The sequence below is a fragment of the Myiozetetes cayanensis genome, unplaced genomic scaffold (assembly GCF_022539395.1).
Source record: "Myiozetetes cayanensis isolate MyiCay16 unplaced genomic scaffold, myiCay2020 scf17, whole genome shotgun sequence".
Lineage (NCBI taxonomy): Eukaryota > Metazoa > Chordata > Aves > Passeriformes > Tyrannidae > Myiozetetes > Myiozetetes cayanensis.
Window position 1 is genome coordinate 8,032,968 of NW_026087378.1, and position 23,366 is coordinate 8,056,333.

Here is a 23,366-nt window from a genome sequence, read left to right on the forward strand (position 1 = left end):
TGAACATGCACAAACACGCCAAGCACACACACACCCAGCCGTGCGGGCGGGAATATAAGCGCGGTTACCACCGGAGGGCAGAATCAGGGCTGCGTTTACTGAGCAGAAGCCAAACTCTGCTGCTCACAGACGATCTCCAGCCACCATGAAGGTGACAGCTGTGTTGCTGCTGATCTCTCTGGCCCTTTGCTGCGTCTCAGGTGAGTTACTCCACTGCCTCCCGCTCTGCCTTTGAGTAAGCGCTGGCTGTCTTTAGAACCACAAAAAAAAACATCCCCAGACTGGAAAGAGCTTCATTCTGCAAGGACTTATTTACTCCTAGAAAGATAGTGTTGAAAAGACTTGACATCAAAGACTATCACTTATGGGGTAATATTTTAGCAACAGAACTGAGTGGGTAAGAACAACTGTGGGAACAGCTCTACTCTCAGCGCTAGTTTATGCATAATGAAAGAAGTGACATGTACGTGGTACAACCCAGAGACTCAGACATCCAGTATTTAACCTCTGAAATGTTGCGGAAACACAAACAATTTTACTGAATGAAAGTGAGCATTTCTTGTAGTCATCCTGAACTGAGATGCAATTTGAGAGCCTGAACTGCTGTAGAAGCTTTATAAATTTACATCTCACTAAATACTCCTCTTGTTTAAGAACAACAGTGGCAACGCATGTAAGATGCTGCCTCTGTGTACTTGTCAGGTTTACGACCCTGCTTGCCTCAACAACTCGCTTTGCTTTGAGTACATGTCCTGCTCCATCTTTTGAACCATGGAAACTGTCTTTCTCTTCTTTCATTTTGCATACCTTTTTCCATCTTGACTGTAGCCCTGATTAAAAAACTCAAAACAATACTACAGAATCAACATACAGTGGGGCACAAAATTTTGCCAAAATTGCTTTTGTCTAAGAATTAATTTGCTCATACACAGTGAATTGGAAGTTTTTAGTTTTTAAAAGGGCATTAATTCACAGATTTTAACTCTAAAAGAATCCATGAATTACATTTGTAATGTATTTCATTTTTTCTTCTTTTTTTTTTCCAGCAACTGTTGCAGTGCCGGTAAGGAACAGATTTTTCTACTTTCCATCCTTTCTTTCCTTAAAAGAAATTTCTGTATAAGTCCCTAGTAATCACATTGTGATTGAGCCTTTGAAAATCCTGAGACATCCAGCTATCTGAACAGTATTTGCCATAGATATGGTTGGGTGAAATTGCCATTTTCATCTGATGATAGTTTCAACAAGTAGGGCAGTATCCAGTTCATGTCCCAGTTATTTGTTAAAGTTACTGCAGCATCACTTACAGTGGTTACACAGGCTCTACATGGCAGGAGGCAACATACTCCTGTATCCCACCCTGTCCCTGGGCTTTTTCTCAGCATCAATAAGTTGCAAGCTCAGGGGTGTGTGGGGTCTCCCAATGTCACCTTTCTTGCATATCTTTGGTTGAGAGCTTTTTTTGTTTTTTGTGAATACAGTTTGCATATCAGTACTGCAGTAACCAGCCAGTAGCCAGCAACTTCTGTACCATGGAGTACGCGCCACACTGCGGGTCCAATGGCGTCACATACGGCAACAAATGCTTGTTCTGCAATGCATTCGCGTACGTATGAAACAAATCTCTTCTCTAGCTAAATTAACTGAGCTTAAACTAGCTAATCAGACTTGGAGACTGGTTGGAAAAATAAAGTTCTTTTATTTTGTTTACCTGTTATTTCACTAGCAAGGTTATCTTTTCTTTATTGGGAGAGTCTACCGGGGAGTCCGTCCTTGCAGGTATAAAGAGATAGCATAGAGTTCTCCATTTCCCTCTTAAGTGATTTGCTGAAGAGCCTTCTTCCAGCAAAAAAGTCTATTTCCTACAGACTATTTGTTCTTTTAAATTAAGAATTCGTCTTGCCTTTGTATGTTAATAATAAAAGAAAATAGATAGAATAGAGTTCAGAGGTTCCTCTGCGGTGTAGAGGAGAGACAGACCAACAGTAAAAGCTTGGATGTTCCATCTCTGAGTTACTGATTTCCTTCTCTGCAGGAGGAGCCGTCGGACTCTTGAACTGAAGTCTATGGGTTCCTGTTGAGTTCTCAACAGGCTTCATCTGAGAAATCCCCCTCTCTGGCAATGTTCCCCATGGCAGATGATTTCCTAAAGTCTTCACCTGACCCTTGAAAGCTTCTGATAAATCTTGAAACCTCTGCTTAATAAAAAAAAAAGAGTCATCAGCATTTATGTCTTGCCTTAGTCTCATTCTGGTTTTATCTAAGAGGTTGCATGATTATAACGCTGCAACAGACCTGGGGTGTGGGAATTAATAGGGAAATTATTCCAGGGAGAGGGAGTACAATGTTCTGATCTACCAAAAAATCAACCCCAACTGCAAAGGCAATGGGTAAATCTTGTGGGTATCAGCCTTCATCCAGCTTTCTGAAAGAAAACCAGGGCTAGAGGTGCATCCTGCTGCTCCTGTCAATTTACTCCACTGAGGGTATCACAGACAGACTCTCTGCTTTGGGGAGAGGAGCAGCCTCCCTCCACAGCTGCTTCTGTCAAATACCTGCAGCCTCACCCAGCATTACTGTTTCACAGACTGGCAGCATGAAGGGGCCCCAGGTGAACCTCAGTGTTCACATAATTAGAGGCAGTCCCAAGATTGTTGCAGTTGGGATGTTTTGGGGCTGTTTTGCAAAAGCCATGGTAGCAAAGAGGGTCTTGTTGGCACTGTGAGCTGCTCGTCCTTGTTTTGGTTTCCAGGGTTATCCCCAATTTCTTATACCCACAAGAGAAGAGGCGAAGAAGGTGAGATTCCAAACTGCCTCTCTTCCCCTCGCAGGCAGGACTGGAAACCCACCCTTTTCAATCTGCTTTGCTTCCCAAAGCAATGGCACAGGATGTTTTCTCTGGGCAAGCAGAATACCTTGCTGCCCACGTTCATGTTTGTAAAGTTCATTGCTGTGGAGTATTGCAGAAAACCAATGGGCAGCCAGTCCTAACAGACCTGATGTTCAGATGACTGCTAACCATCCCTGCCGTTCCGGCACCTCACCCATCACTCAGCTGCTGTTTGTGCTTAATTACGTCAACTGTTGCTTGTAGAGGATCCTTTGAGATTCTTCGGCCTCTGGAAATCTCGGCTGATGAAAGGATGGTCTCAGAGTCATAGTGTTAATTTATTATTCATTAACAGTGAGGCGCTGGCAGTGCCTCGTGCTGTACAGGCAGCGAGTCTCACAGTCAAATAGTTAATGATCTTAAGTGACAATGTGTCACTTCCCAGAGAGTGGAGAGAGCAGCTCTCTAAAAGGAGACAATTTATTTCCAAAAGACATGATTCTTTGCAACCATTTAGTGCCAAGTCCCTTCCTGGGGCTGCAATGTCCCTCCTGTGAGAGGGAGGTCTGTGTGCAGGAAGGCATTTCAATGTCAGATGCCTCAATTGAGCTTCTGGGAGGTAGTGCCAGGGGTGTGGGGCTCACGGGCTTCATGCTCCTTCATTTCCCTCTCCACAGGGTGTGGGAGTCAGGATAAGAGAACACCAGCTCCCAGCACTTATTTTCTTTCCTGGGGAGCAGCAGAGAGGATGAGGATGGCCCTCAGGAACCATGATACCTTGGAGACAAGAAGGGCTCCTTATTGTGCTCAAGATCCCCGTGATCCTCAGAGGGTATCTTCCAGGGCCATGTCTGCTAAACAGGAAAATCCATCATGAATTTGAGGGGAAACTGTGAGTAGAAAGGAAGGGGGACAGATCCTCCACTCTGATGCAGAGTTAGCAGTGTTGCTCAGGAGTAACCAAGGCCAGAGCAGGACCACAGTGGCACTCCCAGCCTCCTGCCCCAGTAGGCTCATCCTCCCATCGTGCTCCTTAGGATGGAGAGAAAGGCAGTCCTCTTTTATGGGCTCCTCATTGGAAATAATTTTTTTTATTGCTTCTCAATAAAATCCTGCCACAACAGCACAAAATCCTCTCACCATCACTAATCTAACTCTCCCCCCAGGAAATTCAAAGCAGGAAACATTGTCTGCCTGCCAAAGTATTTTATGGTACAATTCTTTAAGCAGTATCTCTGCACTTCATGTCATTATCTGTTGTTTGTGAATTTAGGAAATGCCATTCAATTACCTCACAACCTGATTAACACATTGCATGTACTTATTTTGTTCTGCTTTATTTTATATTGATCCTTCTGTTTTAGTGCATTGTTCTACTTGTAACTGGCCAAAATATACCTCAGGCCAGTCTAGACCTTTCTATTAATGCAGTTTCCCTCTGAGGCTTCATGCAGGATAAATGGTTTGTTATTATGCTCTTTCTTGATGAGGAGAAAAATAAAATTATATTTTAAAAGGAAATTAATTGCAGATGTTGTTTTGGGGGGCTGTCTGTGTCAGAGGTATTGCAGCGAGGCAGAGCTGAGATTTACTGAGGGACTGGGATCCTCAGCCTTTTGCTGTTAGCATGCAGCTCCCAGACAGTCAAATTATTCCAGACACCCTTGCCTATGATATCATCTATTCTTAAAAGACTGGAGATATGCAGGCAGCAATCAGAGAGCTGAACTACACGGAGAAATATTAGGTGAGTGCGGCTTAGAGCAGGGGCTTTGCTGGCTGTAAATTGAATTTATGTTCTGATAGAAGATCCAGCTCTGCCCCCGTGTGCAGAGTTCTGGGAACAGCAACGTGTCTGGGAGCTCTTGCAATGTTCCACATCGCCAGTGAACCGCAGAGGAACGCGGTGTGCGTCGGTTCCTACAGCAGCACAGGCTCGAGAGTGGTACTGCTTTGTTCTCGATTACGGTGTGACAGCCGGGACCAGAGCAAGGACAGTGATACTGCTGTGGGAATAACAACACGTGGTCTTACATGCACTGCACACATCCACCTTCCCCACCCCCCCACCCCCCCCAAAAAAAAGGGGGTACCATTGCTCTTTGTATCCAGATGAGGCCTGTGACAAGTTTTAAACTAAAGCAGGGAACATCAGTGAAGAATTCTGTAGATCGTGGTAGACTATGGACTTGCTTGAGATGGGGAATTTCAAGACAAGATGAAAAGCTTCCCAGGAGAATATCACTGCTATGGAAAGAAATACTGATGGATTAGGACTTGGGTAGAATTTCCAGAATTATTGGAAATTTGCCTTAATACAAGAGAACCCCTCATATCACTGCTAACATTTACCCCATTCATGTGGCTGTAACCTTCTTGCATGTTTGCCCTCTAAGAACCTAAAACAGTGTTTTAGAGTTTTATTTAAGCTTTTCTATGGATCTCATATCTGCAGAAATGTTAAAATGATCCTATGGTGAAAACCACTTTACTGAGCCCACCATCATGATATTCCTGAATCTCAGAATCACAGAATCTCAGAATCACAGAATAGTTTGGGTTGGAAGGGACCACTGGAGTTTATCCAGTCCAACTCCCCTACCAAGGCAGGGTCATCTGAAGCAGGTGACACAGGAACTCCTCTAGGGGGGTTTGAATATCTCCAGAGAGGGACACTCCACAACCTCCCAGGTATCTGTTTCAGTGCTCTGTCACCATCAGTATAAAGAAGTTCTTCCTCATGTTGAGGTGAAGCTTCTTGTGTTTTAAGTTTAAGGCCATTACTCCTTGTCCTGTAGCTGGGCACCACTGAAAAGAGTCTGGCACCTTCACACATATCACAGAAGGGCTTGGGCAGGTGGATGCACTCTGCCCTTCCCATTTGCAACACATGCATGACATTTCCTGAGGCTCACTGTCTGGGAACAGTTGTTTTTGACTGTTCCTAATGCCTGTTTTCAGCCCATCTGCTTCCCCACAATTATTCCTGTCCTGTTCCCTCTGTTTCCTATTAATGTTGCTCCTTGTGCAATCCCCGTCACACCTGCCCCAGCAGCTCTCACAGCCCTGCCCTGGCTGCTGTCCATTATCTCCCATCCCTTCCCACAGACCCTTCCCACCTGTAGCAGGGCTTCTTTTTTGCTTCTCCTTTTCTCCCTGCTGCCCCGTGAACTGGCAGGAGTTACTGGAGGAGAAGAACTGCTTTTGGATCAGTCCTGACTGGCCACCCAGACCCTCAGAAGTGGCATGGGGATCAGAGGGGATCTTCCCAGGGGATCTTCCCAGCGGATCTAACTAATGAAAGGGCGGGTGTTGGGCAAACATGAGAGCAGTGCCACTCCCTGGTAGATACCTGCCATGCTCAATAACTCTTGTGTGACTTCAGTCTTGCAGGAGAGGCAACAGGAGAAGCATCACAGCTTCTGCTAACTGAGGATCTCTGATCTGGAGGTGGGTATGGAAAAGCTCAGACTGCAGGGCTGAAGAGGAGACAGACTCTGTTCCTGTAGCCTCCCCAGCCACCACAGGGCTGGCAAGCACCACATCCACCAGCGGCTTCTGCAAGTTCTGAGGAAGCTTTGTTTTCAGGTTTTGGCATTCCTGCCCCTGGAAAATAATAATCATTAATGCTTCCGTGACTAATGCTTCCTTTCCAAATATGCTCACAATCAGCTCAAGGAATATGAAAGTCAACTCACTCAGGATGCTAAGAATGCAACAGAAACAACTTTCAAAGGAACCCTTCAACTTGTGATATTTGTGAATGAGATCCAAATAACATTATTCATTTATTTTTCAGGAAAATGATTTCATTGATATAATCAGGCCAAATCCCACAAGCTCTGTTCTGTGACTACAGTTCCCTTACACTTTCAGCTACATTTTTATGATTTATCTGCTCATGCCAAGTGTTGAACATCTCCCAGGATAATAAGAAAACCAATTCTGATTTTCTGTTTAAAACTCAGGCTGCCTTTAAGCCACACGTATGAATCGAGCCTCTTCTAAAGCACAAACAAGTTCCATCCGTCACTTCCTTCCGTGACTACCTTAAATCAAAAATTTATTATTTTATGCAATATCCCTTATTTGTTTTTCCATGCACTTGTGATAGAGTTGAACCACTTAGCAGAGCCTAGCACATTATTTATCACTTATCTTCCCTAAAACACGACTTTCAGCTGACACTCTAAATTTAATGCCATATAATTGTGGGGGAAGGGGGGAGCCTAACGGCTCACCTTCTGTTTGCAGCTACTGGAATTTTTTCTGGAATGTCTGTCGTATTAAGAAGTCCATGTCACCTGCACAGAGTACCACTTGCTTGCCATTAATAGGAAATGTTATCCCAGTACAGATTTAAGGCTACTTATTCTCATAATTTCTTAATCAGACTCATGCCCATTGCCAAAAGATTAATAAATCTTGCTCCTTCATAGCATTGTCTTATAAACTTAAGAGGTTTTAGGTAATGCTTTCCTCTTGTGATGACTGTTTCCTTCCCGTTGGTGAGAAATCCAGTGTACCAGAAAATCACAGGAGAGAGTGTGGAGAGATGCACTGAGCCTTCAGCACCTTTAAAGTACACTGATGTCTGACAAACCCCAGATTTGATGTCTGCAAAAGCTTAGAGTATCCCATGATGCTGTCCCCTCACTCTGCTGTACCATGAAAGCCTCCTGGCAGCCTGTTCCTGTCTAGCATGTGTGATATGGTGCATGCAAGGCAAACACTTCCAGCAAATGGGCTTTAAATGGGTTTTTTTTTCCTTCCCCAACTTCCACACATAATTTCACAACATCCACTATTGAGACAGTGCTCCTGTTTGGAAAGTACAAATCACTCATTGTACAGCAGGGCGCCTTTGTTAACAAGCTGGGTGTAGCTCAAATTTTTGTTTAATTCTTCTGGGCATCTCTCTAACAAGCAAGTATTCTTTAAAGCTCAACTCAATAATCAATACAATTTTCTTAGTTTACAGAGCAAATAATTACTTTCTGTGATGACTTCACAAGGTCGGGGAGATGTGTATATATAGTGGGGACAGAGGAGGCTGAGAACCATCCACGAACTCTCCAGCTACCAACTCTCCAGTAGCAGCCGTTACAGCACCACCAACATGAAGATGGCAAGTAGCATTGCCCTTCTTGGGCTGGTCCTTCTCGGCTGCCTCTCTGGTAAGTCATTTTTGCTACAGACTTTGCTGGCATCTATAGTCCTCCTGATCCTCTGCACGTCTATATGCATCCTTAAGGAGAGTGCAGCCTTTTGGGGATGTGATGGTTTAGGAATACTGTGGGCTCTCTTTTAATGAACATCACCCTTACGCAGATAAGTGCTATAGATTGGTAGGGTCTTGTGTCTGCTTTAAGTTTATGAGCCTTAGTGGAGATAATGGTGCTAAAAAAAAAAAAAAAAAAAAAAAGAAAGGGAGAATATTTGATGTCCTATTTCTTCTTTAGTGAGTCAAAATTTCTAATTTCACAAATAATTGAGTTTTTTAATCTGAGTATATAACTTCTCATTTACTTGGAGAGGATAAATCATTTGGGAAAACAATTACTTCTGAGTAATGAGAAGGTGTATTTGGTTACTCTGTAGGGAGTTTGTTAATTCCAAAGAACTTTAGTCAAGGACATTATGCAATTTTTATATTTTAAAATCTCTGTTTTTATTGCAGATCTTGCTGTTGCTCAACGACGGGTGAGTAGTAAAACTTCTTTGTGATTTAGTCTTGATTTTTAAGCCTAGATCAATAATTCATACTTCACACTGCATTCCAGGGAAGGCTTGAGGAAAAAAAAAGTAAAAATGGAGAGCGAATAAAAAGAAGTGCCCCTAAGTGCACCTCTTTTCTCCAACATAAGAAAATACCTTTGTCAAAGATGATAACTTGCCACGTTGATGACTAAAAAGACAGCAATTAATAATGTAGAGTGCGAGTCAGCACAGCACAGAGTGCCAGCAGAAAATCTATATGACTATTGAATAAGTGCCTAAATATCTTCCCTGTCTTCATTCCCCAAGGAACGATCATTTTTGCCTGTAATTCTCGCCAAAAGTACTTTAAGTCTTAATAGCAAAAAGGTGCTTTTGTAAGCTGTAAGATACGTGGTGTAGTTTGTTCTCTCTCCTCTTCACCTTGGAGGAATCAGAGAAACAAAATAACCATCAGTAGCCTCCCAACGCAGAAAAACATGATTAGCACAAGCCCATCACAGCCTTCTCTTCACTTAGAGACATTACAAATCCTCTTTCTCAGGCCTCCTGCAGCTCTTACCTGTCTGGAATGTCTGGAAAAACCACGACTATTGCCTGTCCCCGCAACTACTCCCCCGTCTGTGGAACCAACGGCAGAACCTACCCCAACGAGTGCTCCCTCTGCAGGGATTTCTTGTGAGTAGAAGGTCTCCCAGTCACCTACAATGCCAGTCAGAGCAGCAGGCGGAAGCCCTTGGTGTTGTGACTAATCGTGGGGTGGACTAGATTTTTCTTAAGTTTCTGTCTTCCCTAATGCTCATGATCTTCCATGTCAAAGCTCCAGAATCTGATTAATTACTGGGGCTTTACGAGTGGAGAGACTTAATGATTGAGATGACTACACGGTGTGAAGAGATTAATCCTTCCTTTCCTTCTCTCTTTCTCCCTCTAGCCTTAACCGTGCCCTTGACAAGAAACACGATGGAAGATGCGTTAAGGTACGGTCTGAGAATGGTTCCTTCTCCTGCTGCTCTGAGCAGTGGTGGGTGAAATTACGGCAGAGAGCTAGACACAAACCTCGCCTAGGATTAATTCTGTGCCGAACCCCCACAATTTCTTACTGTCAGAAATCGAATGAAAATGAAGAACTTCAAATTTGCAAGTTTTTAATTTACATTTTATTTGAACTGTTAGAATCAGTGACTTTTAAAATGCAAAATATCTTCTTTATAACACCTGACTTTAGAAAGGAAACTTTTGATTTCAAGAATATTTCATTCAACGTTATGAAGACACTTCTTTTTAGATTTAGACTTAAAGGCTTGTTGAAGTTAAGAAATTCCCAGAGGAAGTTTGGATTTTGACTAAATCATAATTTTGTAAGGGAAAAAATTATTCTATTGGAATATCTATCATAAAGTTTGTTTATCAATATATGGAGCTACCATGAAGTGGCAAAGTATGACTATTTTTAGTTTAGAGAGAGAGAGAGAGAGAGTAAAGAAACACTCTGGCTGTGCAACTTAACGTAATACAATGACTTCCATTTCAATACACTCAGAGTAACTGCAGAAACAGTGAGCTGAGCATAAACTCCATTTTCAAGAGGCATCGCAACAGAAATTGCTTCTGCATAAGTTACTTTAGGAAAAGATCCTTGATGGTGGCCTTTAGGGTGAAAATCCCCAAGATGACAGAGATGAAGCCCACTTCAGGATAGATAATCCCTGCTACATCCACATGCAGGATTTTTCTTCTATGCTCCTTCAACTCCGCCACACTGGGGCTGGAAGACCCTGTTCCCTTGAAGCTCTGGAGAAAAGGGGAGGTGTCTCTTGCACCATGCTCCGTTACACAGGGCTGATGCCAAGGGGAGCAGAGATTAAAATGCAGTTCTGTGGCTGTTTCAGGTCGACTGTACTGGTCACCTGAAGCCTGGCAGTGGTCTGACCATCCCCTGCACCCAGGAGTACTCTCCCATCTGCGGTACCAATGGCATTACCTACAGAAACAAGTGCCTCTTCTGCAGAGCTGTGGCGTAAGTGAAGGGCCTGGGTTGGGGGATGGCTTTCTGGAGCAGTAACTGCTCCTCTTGGTATTTGGAGCATAACAGGGTAGTTTGACTCACGAAGCAGCTGCACTGTGCTCATTCATTCTCAACTCTCTTTCCAAAGGAGCGGACTGGAAGTGAACCTGCAGAGCTATGGACAGTGCTACCAGACGGTAAAGCGCAGAGATCTGCACTCTTTGCTGCTATCACCTTTTGCAAATTTCTCTGATTTGTAACTGAGTAATAGAAATGTCTGCACTGTCCTGGTGCATTTGGTCTGAAAATAGGATTTGAGGAAAATAGTTAAAGGATGCTGGGGTCAATAGGTATGGAACCAAATCCACAGTTCAGATATGTGGTCCCTGCTCTGACCTTGGACCACAGCAGGCAGTGGGTGTTGAGATCTTCATTTACTGGGAAACTGGATGAGCAAGAGATGCCATATCATCCTATCTGTGGGAGAGCAGGAGGGTCCTGTACTACCAGCACTATTAGTAGTGGTGATTTCCCAGGTTAGAGTGCTTGCTGCAGTGGGGCTTGTGACCACCTCCTTTCTGTTCACTTGCCTCTGCTTGCCTGCTGAACCAGGGCAGAGAGTGGGAGAACCAGCCTGGAAATATCAGCATGGTCATTTCACTACATATAATAGTATTTATTATATTTTTTTGCCTCCAACATCTCCCTACTTCAAGCTGTTCCAGGCTAGAACACTCTCTGCCTCTGAGTTTGCAGAATTGCTGGAACAACAGAGCCATGGTCCTGAAAAGTGCTTTTATGCTTTGCCATATCATGAATATTAAATAAACATGAAGCACTTACGTAGGAAGATACAGGGAACAAAAGCTTTAAAACCTGTTTTTTGCTCCATTATTAGCAACAGTCCATTGACTGCACCCAGCTGAAGGGCAGCAACATCTGCACCTCCGAGTACAACCCCATCTGCGGCTCCGATGGCAGAACCTACGGAAACAAGTGCCAGTTCTGCAACGCATTTAAGTAAGTGCAGAGCTCACAGTGTGGCCATGAAACCAGAGGAGCTGGAGCCCACACACACTGGTGGCAGCTGGTGTGGAAGCCCCAGAGCTCCCATTAGCTCCTTGATAAATCCATTGGGGCCCTGTGTTCCTCTCCCAATGCTCACTCCTATGTCACCCCCCAGGCACTGCAGATCTTAAGTCTGAGTGAGTCTTCTCCTTCCCTTGCAATTAAAATCAGATTCCTGCTTGCAGGCTCATAGCATTGCTGAGTCCCTCCCGGTCAGGGTAATTGAAACTGTGACCGCAGGAGGTGTCCAAAATTATGGGGTTTGTCCCAAATCTCTTTAACATATGAAAGTATGTAACCCAGGGAATCAGAGAAGAGATGAAACATTGAGTGAAGTACTTTATGAGCTGGATAGCACAAGGGCATTTGGCTTATTTGGGTGAAGTTAGACCATGAAAATGAGATCCATGTCCTTAACTTTGGTCTCTCTTTTCAGCCGCAATAGTGGAGCTCTGTTCTTCAGACACCTTGGCGAGTGCTAAGCACTGGAGCTGGACCCTTCACCATGACTTTTCCCTTGCAAATTCTGAAATCAAACACACTTTTCCTTGCTCCCTCAACTGTTATGCATTTGTCTCTGCTTTGATTGATCAATAAACTAAATGCAGCCACAATCTTTGCCATGGATTGCTTGGTTTTGGTTTTTTTGTCATGGTCTTCAGGCTTTTGGGTACCTATCTGTCAGGTAGGAGAAATTGTGGAATAAACCGCAATACAGAGCAAAACTTAATGCTCATCATACACCCACCCAAGCCCTCAGGAGAGTGTCACTCTGTAGCAAACCATCAGAAGAGAAACCAAGTTATAAAATAGTGCCACTTTCCTAATTTTGATGTCTTATAGAGTGCAAATGGATTTGTCTTAGTTACAGGTCTGGGACTTGGAGGAATTCATCCTTTTAAGGGGCCTTGACATAGGGGGATGGCCCTGAGAAAGTGTGAAAGGTGGCCATGGTCAGCCCTAGCTGGTCTCACCTGGGCAAGGGGCGGGTCTGGGGGTGCATTATAAAAAGGAGGATTATGTCAAAGGGAGGATCTATCTCATAGGGAAGAAAATTAGGAACTGCTGCTTCCTTGAAGGGTGTGTCCACCGAGACTGTGCTCATCAGCAGAAAATTGCAGCAAGCTACGCAAGGCTGTAATGAGCCTAATGACAACCTGAGGAGAAATTAGACTGGTCTCAGGCTTTCAGCTTCTTGAAGAAGAGAACTGAAAAGCTGTACTGGGGGTATTTGAGGCAGAAATAAGGCAGGGGACCCTTCGGGAAAAGATCTTGGATTTTCTCACTCCAGGAAAGAAGGGCCAGCAGATGTGTTAGTAGCTCCAACATGTTTTCTATCTTGGGGAAAAAAGGTATGGAGATAACATCTTTGTGGGAGCCTCAAGAATGCACTGGAGGAGCAGTGATATATATGAATGTTCACGATGATGTGCCATATTTTTGGGTGAGTCAAGGAGTTAATATGCAAACAGCACAGGCAAAAATTCCCAAGTGTCATGGCTCACACATTCCCTTCCTCATCCTTTCTCTACCTCCTATTCTCATGTTATGTAAAAGAGCAGCTCTTGCTAAGGCTGATATTTAGGACAAAATCTGTGACTTCCAAGCCTTTTCTTTGGGTCTTGCTTCCTGAAGTAGATAATTTCTTGAAAAGGTTATAAAGAAATCACATCATGGTTTTGTGTGTGCTCTTAAGAAAAGATGGACTGGAGAGTCATGAGAGTCCTCACTGTTTACCTGCTTGTGTGTCTGGAGAATAGTTAAGGAACAATAGCTGGTGGATGTGAACAGAGACCTGTCAGCACAGGACAGAGCTGGGCTATGATTTGTTGTTGGACAAGAAGGTTTGTGGAGTGACCACAGACTGGTGCAGTTTTGGCCGTAGAAAGAAATTGTTTTCAATGGCGAGGTCTTACAGTGAAGCTCCTCTGTCATGGTAGGTTCTGCCTGAGGATTCCAGATACTTTCTTAGGAGCTCAGAAGTCTTTGGAAAAGCCCAAAGAGTAGGTCACCTGCAGGAAAAGGGAGGGAAAATGGTGTACATGTGATTGTATCCCAAATGCCTCATGAGCCTATAAGCGAGGACTCTTTAGAAGATCAAAGTTTTGTAGTATTTAAGTCTAAAGACTGGCCCAGTACAGGCTAATACTCAGATTGACACCAGCAAGACTTTGCCCAGCTAATCCTTAGGCTGCAAAACAAGGTCCAGGTGCCCTTCTTCTATCCCAGATTGTCAGAGGAACAGAATTCCCTCACCTACACCAGCAAGTGGACTGCTCAGATGTTATAAAGAAGTGGAAATGCTTAATAACAATAATCATCTGTGTGGTAATTTAGTCTTTTCCCCTCCTCAGCCCGGAAGGGATTGGTCCCTGCAGTGCGTTTGCTGAGGCTTTAGCTAGTGAGTTGTGCTGCAGCAACCGAAATGTTTGGGCAGATAAGGGACTGAGGCACCAAGGCTGTGGTCATGAACAGTGACGTAGGAAACTGGGAAAGGCAAACAAGTAGTGCTGCGAGTGGCAGATCTGAGCGTGGTTTTGAACGGCGCTGTGGCTGACGGACTTGATACCTAAATTATATGAGAGGCTGTGTTGTGAGCTCACCCCTAATAGACATCTGAGGATTCACCTGTCAGTCATGGTTTTTCTGACATCTGTGGATTTTCAGATGTCTAACAGGCTGCAAACTGTAATGCTTCCCCAGATGAAGGGTATCCATAACATTGCTTTCTCACAGAGACTCCCTCCCTTGATGGCTTGGGATGTTAGTAGCATCTTCCCTCTGTTGCTTAAAAAATGTATAAAAATGTCTTTATTATTTTTATTTCTTTTTTTCACTCCTATGTAAAATTTGGTTGGAGCTAGTTGTGGATCAAAAATTTACTGGGGAAACCAACAAAGAGATATATCTATACACATTGCCTTCCTAAGCCTTGTCTCCTTAGGAAAGCATACTAACATCTGAGCTTATTCTTATCTGAAGAGGTGTTTAGTGAATGGTGCAGCTGAACACAAATCCTTGTGCAGCCTCAGCTGGAAATAGAGCTCAGATCTCCCTATTCCCCATCAAATTCCCTTCATTGCCACTTGCTGGGGGAGCAGAGCCCCAACATATGTTTGGGAATGTGAAAAACTGGAAAACATTGACAGCTAGAGTTTAAATAGTTCAGGGAGGAGAGTCAGCAGTCCTATCTCTGGGACTGTGCACACAGCGATGAGAGCATGTCACATCTGAGCACTTCTCCACCCCAACTCAACAAATTTAGAACCATCCTCAAAAATAGCCAGGGAACAACGTATAATTGGTTTCACAGACAACACATTCTCATGCTGTGATTTATTTCGTAACGTCTAGTGAGTGTCATCACGCCGCACTCAAAGGCTCGGAACTGGCATTCAGCAAGGGCCCAGAGAATGAAAATTACCAGCTTCCCCGATGAATCACCGCTTTGAAAATTCACCCTTGTGAGAATCCTGTGACTATTTGGAAAAAAAAAATAAATAATTATATTACAAGCCTGTCTATCACTCATATAATTAGCCCTTTCTAGGTTTGATGTGGACAGGGCAGCATTCCTTAAAGCACAATAAACCGGCCAGGACCAATAATGGCTTTAGAAACCAAGTGGAGAAGTTCTCACAATTAAGGTGGGGAATGAGGACAGTAATGGACAGGCACATAAATACACAGAAAGGCAGGTCTGTGTGCACACTGTTGGGCTCCGGGGCTGAGACGACACCTCCTGCTCTGATCACTGGGCTTGGACTAAAGAGCTACCTGCAGCATGAAGGCAACAGGTGCCTTAGTGCTTCTCAGCCTGCTGCTGCTCTCTTTCTTCTCGGGTAAGTGAGATTTTCCCTAGCCTAGGAAAAAAAAAACCACCCAAAACCTCTCCTGACAACAAACTTCAGAGAGCCTTGATCACTGGCTGACAGGCTTGAAGATAAAGCTGAGCAAGTAGAAAATATCTGCGGAACTTGCTCGCTCGTATGACGTATTTCCACTCCTTGTGTGCCTCCACAGTGAATAACGCAGCAGAGGTGTCACTGGGAGACAGAACAAGCAAATTCTGAGCGTCTCTTCAGCAAATGTACCAAAGCAGAGTGTAATTATGAGTTTTTGGTACGAATGTTCACTGGAGAGTTTTGCTGAACCAGTTAGAGAAGAACTCACTCACCTCAGGGTCATCTGCTCTTGTTTTGATCCTAAGCATCTTGGTATTTGGTGTTTTCCTTGGAGATGTGGAAACGTAATTAGATGAAAGTTTCAGCATTCGTTGATGTTGCAGAGAAAAGCTTGAAAATTAAATTCAAATGGCCTCAAGGAGTCAGAACAAAGAGGGTAAATTAAAAGGATTCAGCAACTATTTATCTGGAGATTTACACATCTCTCTGATGATGTGGGGAAGCTGAGTGATGATTTTTGAACATATAGATCATGTCAGTGTTATCACTTGCTTGAGTCCAGCTGACCCAGCTCTGCAAGGTTTGTGGCAACAGTTATTGAAGAATGCGTGGAACAAGAATTATTTATACTTGTTTTTCTGCAAATAATTTGAATAAAGAATTCACTTGAGAAAATGGCAAGCTGTGCATGGAGAAAAGAGGTGAATTGCTTTGTACACATTATTCATTATGAAATATTCATCTGTCTCTAATTGAGTCTTAATTGGGACAGGGTTCTGTCAGAAGACTTAAGCTTCCTTCCAAGGCCGGGCAGAATAGCAGCAAACTCTGTGATCTCCTGTAAAATAAACAGATGTCAAGAGGCATCATCACAAAGTCTTCTGTAGCTGCATGTAATATTTATAAGACCTATCTAATGAGCTGTTTTATAAATAATATGCAGATGGTCATACCAGTGCCTTTACAATTAAGGCAGCCTGGCCAAATCTGAGGGCAGTACCAGAGATAAAACACCAAAGGGCAAAAATAGTAGGGGAGGCTGATGGATGATGTTTGAGCTGACTGAGGGCTGAGTGGGATTTCCACTGGGGAGGGCAGAGTGTAGGACAAAGCCCTCCCATTTCCTGTCCCAATCTCCCTCCTGCCCAGAGTCACCCAAGCAGCATCACAGCTGGCAGTGACCCCGCTGGCCAAGCAGGTACAGCCTCAAATCCAAACCTCCACTGCTGTGTGAGATGCTGGGAATTTGTCCCACAGTGCTGTGACCCAGATTCTGCAAATCTGCATTCAAGCCACCCTCGAGTGTCAGGCTCCCCCTTAGAAACATGGCAGGGTCACCGCATTTCACATCTCTGACTCAACCTACACACCTGACTGCAGGCTTTGCTGGGAAGAAATATAGAGAGGATGGACTGATCAGCTCCAAGCTCAGAGCCTGTGGTTACAGAGGGTATTTCTGTGCTCATACTGACCGGCACTGCCTGTTCTGCTCTGTATCACCCCATGACGTCTCTCTGTATCTCACCCAGGATGAGCCTGTTCTGGGAGAGCCTCTGGGCTGTAAAGTCCCCTTCTCCATGGCATGCTCCTGTTGACAGTACTGGCCATTTGCACTGTTCAGAGGTGCAGGAGCCTAAAAGCCTTAAAAGCCAATATAGCTTTAAAATCTCTGGGAACACGGCTCCAGATCTGATATGGCAGCTTGCTTCCCTGGGAGTGGCTGCCTTCCAGGAGACTGGGTTATGTGCCTGAGGTGTAGTTAGCAGCTGAACGGCTGATTGCATGGTATTTTAGTAACATTTTTTCAAAATACAAAAATACTAAAAAGCAATTAAGGTAATGTATTTCCTGCCCCCTCTTCTGCTGTGCAGGATGATGGAGTAAGAAAAACCTGGAGTATGTTTCACTGTGATTTGCATAAAGGGTTTGTGACTTTAGTTCAGACTGTATCAGAAAGAAGTGCTGATGCATAAAACCTCTATTTTTTGGTTTGGTTTGGTTTGGGTTTTTTTTGTTTGTTTGCTTGTTTTTGGTTTTTGGGTGTTTTTTTAATTTCTTCTCTTTTTTTAGTTCCAGATGTGGCAGGTCAAGACATTGAAGAGGTTAGTGCTGCTGTTTCTGCTTGCTGAATCTGCACTTCACAGAATTATGGAATCATTCAGGTTGGAAAAGGCCTCCAAGATCATCGAGTCCAACCTTTAACCAATCACACCTTGTCAACTAGACTATAGCTCTGAGTGCCACGTCCAGTCATGGCATTCCACTGTAGAGGAATTTTTTTTAACCCAAAATCTTGGTGCTGGGTAAAGAGTTTTTAATGTCTACTGGTAACAGGTGGGCCCTTCCAAGAATTCCCAACACTGGGGACTTCATCACTGCAGAGGGGATACTATGTGTGGTCATGTTAGGAGGTAGACTATGGAAAAAGATGGTTGGTTTAGCAAATGTTTCCCATGGCTACATCTGGGGTGTTTGCACAGGGGCAATGTTTACACACTGCACCGCTTTTGACCTGGCTCCACTGTCCAAGCTTCTCATGAAACAAATGGACTCCTCGGTGTTCTATTCCCCAAAATTGAGTCCATTGCTGGGACTTGTACAGAGACAAGATACCTGTACACTTCCTGGGCACCATTTTTAATTCACCACAGACTACAGTTTTCTTCTCCTTCCTCTGGGAAGGCAGAGGCTCAGCAAGCACCAAGCTGAGTGCAGAGTTTCGCAAGATGCATGAAGCCGTGCAGCAGGGAGGTAACTTGGCTCCAAATGCCTGACAGAGCATCAGTGCTGACTCTTGTCCTGCATGCCTAGGCTAATCTACTCCTGTCACTGGGAGATCAAGAGTTTTCCAAGGTGACTACAGTTTCCCTCCACAAACAAGGAGCAAAAATTCCCCTGAAACGCGGCTTCTGCTCATTTCTGAGAGGGCGTTTTCTGTCTGTGTCATCACTTGTCAGAAAAAGCATTACTTCAATGACCTTGTGTCCAATTTGGAAAGTGAAACAAAAAGTATGGGAGTCCTGAAAGATTTGGTTTTTTTCAATTTCTTGTGCAGATTTGTAGAGAGTTCGTAAACAGAAGCGTGTACTGCACGAGGGAGTCCAACCCTCACTGCGGCACTGATGGCATCACGTACGGGAACAAGTGCGCCTTCTGCAAGGCAGTGCTGTAAGTGACACAGAGGGAGTGGAAATAAGAGAGAGTTGGCTTAATTTCCATGTATCTAATGATGTTTTTCATGGAGGGGAGGCCCTGCATCCAGGCTGCTCCTGTTACATGGACTAGGTCCTGAATTGTGCTAAGCAGAATATTTCCTCCTTGGGGCGAGTTAATTTTATTTCATTTCTGGGCGTTGCAGGCTGCTGGTTGCCATGATGAGAGGCAGCACGGGGCCTGGGAGGCAATTGCATCTTGCCTGTACCTTCCACACGCACTAAATTGATGCACAATTCCCAGTATATGCCACAGGCTGCAGCTCTCACTGCCCACACTCCTGGGTACTGAGAAGTGCCTGGAGGAATGTGGGAGCTGAGCCATGCCAAGCTATTCCTGAAAAGTCTGAATGAACTTTGTGGAACAAGACACAAGATCTCAGAGGAGGAACATGATGTTTCTCCTTTTTCTGAACTCTGTCACCTTTTAAAGGAGATGCAATAGGAGCCAGTCCCTCTGACTGGAATGTGCTTGCAAAACATAATTTTTTCCCTAACAATCCTTACATTTAGTGTGCATTCAAGGCTGTCTTATTCCAGGGAAAATTTGAGAAGAAAGAGGAGAGGGGAAAATGGTGTGATGTTCCCTGCAAGGCACCAGGTTAAGCTGGCACAAGCCAGGCCTGTATAGGATGGATGAGCGCTCTGTCCCACACTGCTGTGTGTTACTTTGTGCTTGGCCTAAGTCTCTCTCACTCTTTTTACAGGAGAAGTGGAGGAAAAATAAGATTGAAGCACCTGGGGAAATGCTGAGTCCTCATTGTCACGGAGCAGCAAGAGCTGAGCCCCTCTCGGTGGCGGCCGCAGACAGCTGTGCATGGACACAGGAGCAGCCTGCCCTCACCTCTGCTGTCTCTGCTCAATAAAATAAACCTCAGCACGATGCCTTGGCTGGACTCCTTTTTCTATAATACCCAGAAAAACGCTTTGATCCAGCCGTGCTGGAACCTAATGCATGGCTTTGCTACCCCGCACTATTGCATCACCCTCCTCCCGGGAAGAAAGGTGCTCCCTGTGCCGGAGCGGTGATTCCCACGGTGAATCCTGTGTCCTCCTGTCCCCAGCAGCCACAGCTCTTCTGTCCCATCCTGCCTGGAAAATTGGCACACACTTGCTGGGCAGCCAAGCAGCTCCTGCCCAACTCTCCCCATCCCAGGGGGTGGGTGACAGCGGGTGCCCCGATTCTCTTCCCAGCCTCCCTAGACGTGTTCCTTCCTCTCTCAGAGGTTATTGTGGGAGGGTGACGGGAGAGCTGGTGAACAGTGTGACTGCATATGCCTCATCTCCTTTGGAAAGCAGAGACAAGCAAGCTTGAGGGTAGGGAATATTGCTCCATTTAAGCCTGCACCAAGATGATGGCAGGTGGAGGCTGATTTTAGGCAGAAGCTGCAAGGCTTTTCCCAAATCAGTTGTTTTTCCTCTTCCTTATAAGAGAACACTTTGTCTTGAAAACTGGGAACTCACCAGCATTGGTTTCCTGCTGCCAAGTGGTTTCTCATGTTAATAAAATTATATTTAGAAGAGCACCAGATTGTATAAAGTGTTAATAATTAAAAAAAAAAAATCCCTGGAGGAGAAGAGCTGTGGGCTTCTTCCTCCCTCCTCTAGGATAAATCTGCCCTGAATCATACACAGACCTTGATTTTCTAGGCATAAATATTTGCATTTACTTAACATTTTAATGCACATAGACTTAGTCCTTTCTTTACTTTTCACACTGCTGCCCTGTCTCTTCTTCATGCTGGCTGGAAAATCCTTCTTTGGGCAAACACAAGAAGCATAATTCTCTCCCCATTCATTGTGAAAAATTCTCACAGGGAAATACTTGTGGCATCCTCTTGTTAAAACATTGGCAGCAGATCAGTGGGACACCAGCTCCTTCATGTTAAATACTTAATTTTCAAAGGGAGCATTAGATTTTATCATGAGCCTCAGGGGTCAACATCTTTTGCAAGCACCTAAATGCTGAGCACCTAAACCTCTGGACCTTGTTTGGACAGAGCTTGAGTGTTTGCCTCTCATGCCACAATCCCCGCTTTGAACTCAATTGGGGCACAATGCCTAAAAAGAGAGGCCTCAGCACACCTAATGCCAGCTTCTCCTCTGATAATCCACATAACCCAATTCTGGCAAGTCCTTTGTCATTTGGTAACTTCACAGGCAGCCAGCCAGTGGTTGAACTGCACAGGCAAAGCTCCGAGTTGGCTGGTTTGGAGCTTCTTTTGGACCAGCTGTCTTTGATCCTGACATTTTTCCCATCCCAGCCTACTGGATTCTTACAAAATCTGTCATCTCTTCTTTGAAGCAAACCAACCCTCTCTGTGGCCCAGTAGTGCAGCCTGGGCACTTGTTTCATTTTAAATTCAAATGTTACATTAATAAACTCAACAGCAGGACACTCAGACCATGGGCAAGATTGAGGTAAAATGCTGAAGTGGTCACAAAGGACACATTGGGAAAGTGGGAAGATCTTCCTCATCATTCTCCCTGCTTGGAGCAGGATGACCTCCACATGTCCTCTCCAACCTGAGTTATCCTATGGTGTTCCTATTACATTGTGTGGCTCTGGACCAGCACCATTTTTAGAGCACAGGAGCAAAAATACTCCATTTTTAAGACAGAAATTAGAGAGGGGGTATGGAACATCTTTATACCTGAGATGGCCCTCAGTGACTCCAAAAATCTTACAGCATATTCTGTACTTAATCTTAATTTTTAATCTGGATGCTGAGATTCAGAGCTCACTGTTTAGTAACCATCCTGTATTTTGCTTTTTCAGGGCAAACAGCAACTAAAAACATCTCTGTACCTCAAAGACCCAACTACCATGTCCTCCACCTGTGCTGGGAAAGTGGAGAGTGGGAGTCATCTGCTTGGAGGACATTGTTTCCCTCACTTGGAGAAACTTTGTCTCTAGGAGAGGCCAAGAGAGGCAGCACTGCAGAACCATTTCTGTCACGGTCCATCCTTCCAGCAGAGTGGGCATGTGGCTCCTGTTAGCCAAGGTGACAGAGATGCTTTGTTGGTGCTGGTTTCTGTTCACTTTTGGTTTCAAAGTGCAGGGATCACCTTCCCAGTGGAGCTGATGGATCCCCAGGACAGCACAGGAGTGCAGCAGTGGCCACAGGCTGTCCAGCCTGAACTTCCATCTGTGTCTGGCTGCCTTCCCTGACACACAGCAAGCCAGAAAACAAACTTTCAGCCACTATTTTTTCCTTGATTTCCCTCTCCCATATTCTAAGTTGTGTTGGGCTTGGGTTGTTTTTGTGGTGTTGGTTTTTGGGTTTTTTTTGACAGCTTTGAAAGGTGAGTGAGTCATAGTACATTTGAGATCTCTCTTCTATTAGATAACATGAGCATCTTCACAGTTTTTTCTCTCTCTGGGGAAAAAGGGGCAGAGGCTGGGGTGGGAGCTGTCCCAGCAGCTGGGTTGCTGCCAAGACCTGCCCCTTGCAGCAGAACGAGGGCCTGGTGCTCCCCCATCTCACTCATCCCCCTCAGCAGTTAAAATACAGTAAGAATTAAATCTGTGCCTGGTTGCTCTTACTGCAAGGAAGCCATTGCTCACATCTGAGCACCCTCCTGTGACCAGGCCATGCACTTGGCAGGGGAAGGATGTATTTACACCTCAGCTTCACTCTGCTGGTGATGCAGCTGATACATTGTTGTGTCCAGCCTCTTGGCCCATTTAACTTGTGTGCTCAACTGCTTCCTCCTCCTCCCCCAGCACAGACACGTGTCACTGTCACAACTCAGTTCAATCCTTTGTCCTACTTTTTTCCCTTGACATTCACAGTGTTTGACAAGGCTTTTCAAGCTGCCATGGGATGATCCCAGGGTGGTGGTGCTGATGGAAGGGATCCCACAACCCGGCTGGGGAGGAAGCTTTGGACTTGGTTATCATTCCGGTTCACCCTCTTTTCCTTAAGACGAGCAGGCTGAGTCAGCTTGGAAGGGACTTTGGTCCAACCTGCTGCTCATGGCAGGGTCAGTGCTGAGGTCTTATCAGATTGGTCAGGGCTTTATCCAGCCTAGCACTGAACACCCCCAAGGGTAGATGTACAATCTCCCTAGGCTGCCTGTCCCAGGCTTTGACTGTCACTGTGGTAAAGAAGTTTTTCCTTATACCCAATTTCAACCTCTTTTCTTTCAACTGTCTCATTTCCAAACCATGCACCACCATGAGGAGTAAGGTGGTTGTTAACCAGCAGGATGCTGTTACGCCCCCCTGAAGTTTTCTTCTCACCAGGCTGAACAAGCCCACCTCCTCTCTCTGAGGAAATGCTCCAGCCCCTCACTCCCTTGGTGGCTCTTCACTTAACTTAGTCCAGTTTTCCATTGCCTTTTTTGTATTGGGGCAGGACCCAAAACTGAATAGGGGAGAGGAGGTTGAGCTATAGGGATAGGGAAAATGATTGTTGAGGGAGCAGGTGGGAGAGCTGTAGGAGCATTGCAGGGGACTGAAAAGATACAGATGGTGACAACTGCAGGGAGGATGTCAGCCTGTATTGGGTTTTTTAAGGATTAGAGAGTAGCTGAGCCTGTTCTGGGGTGAAAGGGCCCACAGATGTTGGGAATCAGCCAACAGTTCTCTCCATCCCCAGCACAGCTGAAGGACTTAAATA

The 23,366-nt window shown here is 44.8% G+C and overlaps 3 protein-coding genes across 3 annotated transcripts; all 3 read left to right on the forward strand.

The window, feature by feature from the left end:
- The first annotated feature begins 128 nt into the window (after nt 1-128).
- Nucleotides 129-2,183, forward strand: LOC126638374 (serine protease inhibitor Kazal-type 6-like). The gene is made up of 4 exons (XM_050312207.1): nt 129-200; nt 1,047-1,063; nt 1,482-1,606; nt 2,036-2,183. Exons 1-4 carry the CDS (start codon nt 146-148, stop codon nt 2,079-2,081), a joined length of 243 nt encoding a protein of 80 aa, XP_050168164.1. The 5' UTR covers nt 129-145; the 3' UTR covers nt 2,082-2,183.
- Nucleotides 2,184-7,832: 5,649 nt separating this feature from the next.
- On the forward strand, nt 7,833-12,106 carry LOC126638286 (ovomucoid-like). The gene is given in 8 exon segments (XM_050312041.1): nt 7,833-8,007; nt 8,511-8,533; nt 9,093-9,226; nt 9,483-9,528; nt 10,441-10,568; nt 10,705-10,753; nt 11,455-11,576; nt 12,061-12,106. Coding segments are annotated over 8 exon segments (723 nt in total).
- Nucleotides 12,107-15,408: 3,302 nt separating this feature from the next.
- On the forward strand, nt 15,409-19,526 carry LOC126638287 (serine protease inhibitor Kazal-type 6-like). Its single transcript, XM_050312042.1, has 4 exons — nt 15,409-15,466; nt 17,600-17,631; nt 18,585-18,697; nt 19,449-19,526. The coding sequence occupies exons 1-4, from the start codon at nt 15,409-15,411 to the stop codon at nt 19,492-19,494; spliced, it is 249 nt and encodes an 82-aa protein (XP_050167999.1). The 3' UTR covers nt 19,495-19,526.
- Nucleotides 19,527-23,366: the final 3,840 nt, after the last annotated feature.

Excerpts from the sequence above, each read along its gene's own strand:
- LOC126638374 (XM_050312207.1), top strand. The coding sequence starts at position 146 with ATGAAGGTGACAGCTGTGTTGCTGCTGATCTCTCTGGCCCTTTGCTGC. Across the intron at positions 1,607-2,035 it reads TTGTTCTGCAATGCATTCGC|GAGGAGCCGTCGGACTCTTG; the intron begins GTACGTATGAAA and ends CCTTCTCTGCAG.
- LOC126638287 (XM_050312042.1), top strand. The coding sequence starts at position 15,409 with ATGAAGGCAACAGGTGCCTTAGTGCTTCTCAGCCTGCTGCTGCTCTCT. Across the intron at positions 15,467-17,599 it reads GCTGCTCTCTTTCTTCTCGG|TTCCAGATGTGGCAGGTCAA; the intron begins GTAAGTGAGATT and ends CTCTTTTTTTAG. Across the intron at positions 18,698-19,448 it reads GCCTTCTGCAAGGCAGTGCT|GAGAAGTGGAGGAAAAATAA; the intron begins GTAAGTGACACA and ends CTCTTTTTACAG.